This window comes from Anoplophora glabripennis, unplaced genomic scaffold (genome assembly GCF_000390285.2).
Source record: "Anoplophora glabripennis isolate ALB-LARVAE unplaced genomic scaffold, Agla_2.0 scaffold885, whole genome shotgun sequence".
Classification (NCBI taxonomy): Eukaryota; Metazoa; Arthropoda; class Insecta; order Coleoptera; family Cerambycidae; genus Anoplophora; species Anoplophora glabripennis.
Window position 1 is genome coordinate 19,111 of NW_019416964.1, and position 2,800 is coordinate 21,910.

Below are 2,800 nucleotides of genomic sequence, written 5' to 3' on the forward strand. Positions count from 1 at the left end.
GACGATTATTTCTTAAATTGTAAAAAAAATATATAATTTATGTCGAACTAGTAGTTTCGTCTCAAGGCCAGTGATACGTGATCAGTGATCGTGTTACATTATAATGTTATATTGTTAAGTATTCGGACTGTTTCAGACATGTGGCCTTTATACTGTGGTTAATTAACTGGTTTTTAAGTTTATTCGTGTGTTGAAGAATACGTATGGTAAACAAAGATTTATATTTTAGCCGTTACTTTCCGTATTAATCACCAGACTCATCAACTTGTCGCGTAAACATAGATGAATTTATTGCGGAGTTTTTCATTTAACAGTCCTTGGCACAAGCATGTCTATTGTAGATATTTAACGCCGCTTTGTTTTAATTATAATTAACTTTGTAATGTAGTAATGCGTCTTTGCCGCCAGCTTTATCGTTCATTGAGATAGAAGTGCAGCTTTCATAAATGATTCCGTTAAGGGCAGAATGAGCGGAACTTTCTTCAATTTAGATACCTTTTTATTGATTATCTACATATTACAGAAATGTACAATTAAACAAACATTCTTTATACAGGTTTCAGTCCAAGGAGAATCACACCAGCAGTAATATTATTATTACTGAAAACAAATCTGATACATGAAGCAAAAGTCAGATCAGACGTTTACGGAACTTTATGCTACACATATTTTTGTATTTATGTATATCTTAATATGGAATTTTAATGCTATTAAATTTTTAACATCATCAAGCTTACATGTGTATATTTCACAGTTATTAGAATAAGATTATTTTAAGAGATTGTAATGTTTTGCTTATTCATTAAATTTGATTTGAAATATGAACTCCATTTTTGTACTTACTATTGGAATGGATCATCCAGTCACACCTTACTTTTACAGGAGAACTATAAAAATTCTCGTTTGAAAGTATTGGCTTGTGCTTGAAATAACATTAATGCACAAAAAAAAGTTTGTACCTTTTCAATACTGAATCAGAATAGCTCTAATTTTTAGCAAAAATATATACCACTTACTACATCTTTACATATTACTTGCAAAATATATTCTATTTTGCTAAACTACCCTCTCCCTAATTTTTATTAATATAGACGGTTTATATTAAAGAAAAATGTGCAAGCATTGAATAATAATACATACTGCATAGTGTATATAATACAATTTGCAAATTTAAACATATTTTACGAATTTCCTAAAATGTAAACCATCTACATCAGCCGGATCCCCAATCTACAATCTAAAATAAACGTGGACGTAGTCACAATAAAAAATATCACCAATGTTATGTGAGATACCTCAACAATCCTCAGCATTTATATACAAACTATATACATTGTTTTAGAATGACTATTGAGATGAAACGAAATATCTAGTGGTAAAATGAATAATATATAAAACAAGCTGCACTTGCCCGAATAATCATTTCGCACTATCTCACTAGGAGTTAAGCAAGCCAAGGTGTGTTACAATCGTTCATTTACGTAACCCTCAGAAGCACCAAAGAAACTGCTAATATCGTCACTGAACTGAACATCCCGATGGAACATGCACCGTCTGGTTTTGCAGGTACATCAGGCTTCTTTTCAGATGAATTTTGTCTGTCGACATTTTGGTCATCGGATAATATATTATGGTTGTCTTCATGGTTTGACAATTTATTATTTTTATCCACGGTTTTATGAGATGTAGGTATTTCAGACGCAATTTCTTGCGGAGTCGATGTTTTAAAAGTGGTGCTAGTAGTTCCGCTGGTAGTGGCGGCTGTAGTAGTTGTCGTAGTAGGTACATGGCTATTGTTGTGGAGGAAATATACGGGATCGTATAGTGCTATCACGTCTGATACTATTTTTTCTCGCTTTGTGTCTCTAATCTCTATTTCTTTTTTCTCGCCGTCTTTATAAATAGCAACAACAGTAGCGTTATACGGTATTTCGGATTCAGTATAATTACCCATTAGTGTTACATTGACAGCGGTGCCAGCTTCTAAATATTTTTCCACCGGTGCTACTTCTGACTTTAGTTCTTCCTTTGGGACCGCCCATTGGCCCTTCACATGCGTACCGTTTGGGAGGGTAACGGTGAATGGTAACCCAGTTAAAAGGCCATGGCCTTTCCCCCAAAATAAGGAATAGTTATATTTGTAACTTATCACACTTGCTACATGTTGCAGGACATCCTCTTCATTTTTCAAAACGGCTTCACCAAGTTTCTTTTGGGTTCTTGGGAATCGACCTCGGAATCGTTCCAATTTTATGGATTTAAGTTCATATGCAATCGGTTCAGTTTCGACTAGAATTTCACCGTCTTCAAACTGAAGCTCATTGTTATTTTGGTCCACCAAATGAAAGACTCCTAGATTTTCCGAGGGTGTAAACTTACCCACATTGTACGTTAGGGAGCCATCCTTATTGTGACTGTTTGCGGATCGTCTCGCTATGTAAGTTTTTAAAATGTTTTCTCCACTAGTTACAGCACCTTCTGAAATCAACGTGTACTTGTTTTTGTACACCCAGCTCAATCTGGAACTTTTTTCAATGCTCACTAAGACTTCAAACTGATTGTATTCGGATACTTTCTTGTACAAGGACACAACACAGGCTGACTTCTTAGGTCGAAGTTGTCCGGACACCCACACACTGTTGATTCTAGCCCTGCAGACGTAAACGGGTTTGTCAACGGTATGGACTAAAATGTCCTGGCTCTCCTCTTCAAGTTCGTTTTCTCTTGGCTCTGTAACAAAGCATAGTAAACAAAATTTCCATATTGTTATTTTTGAACTTCAACTCACCTTCAAATGACT

General features: G+C 35.0%; 1 protein-coding gene across 1 annotated transcript in view; it reads right to left on the minus strand.

Annotated features, from left to right (window-relative positions):
• Nucleotides 1-481: 481 nt before the first annotated feature.
• The window catches only part of LOC111692054 (protein unzipped-like), a 6,002-nt gene continuing 3,683 nt past the window's right edge, over nt 482-2,800 (minus strand). The window contains exons 3-4 of the mRNA XM_023455752.1: nt 2,789-2,798; nt 482-2,730 (exon numbers count right to left, since the gene is read on the minus strand). Coding sequence (XP_023311520.1) covers nt 1,478-2,730; nt 2,789-2,798 — 1,263 coding nt within the window. The 3' untranslated portion in view covers nt 482-1,477. The remainder of the gene's footprint in view (nt 2,731-2,788; nt 2,799-2,800) is intronic.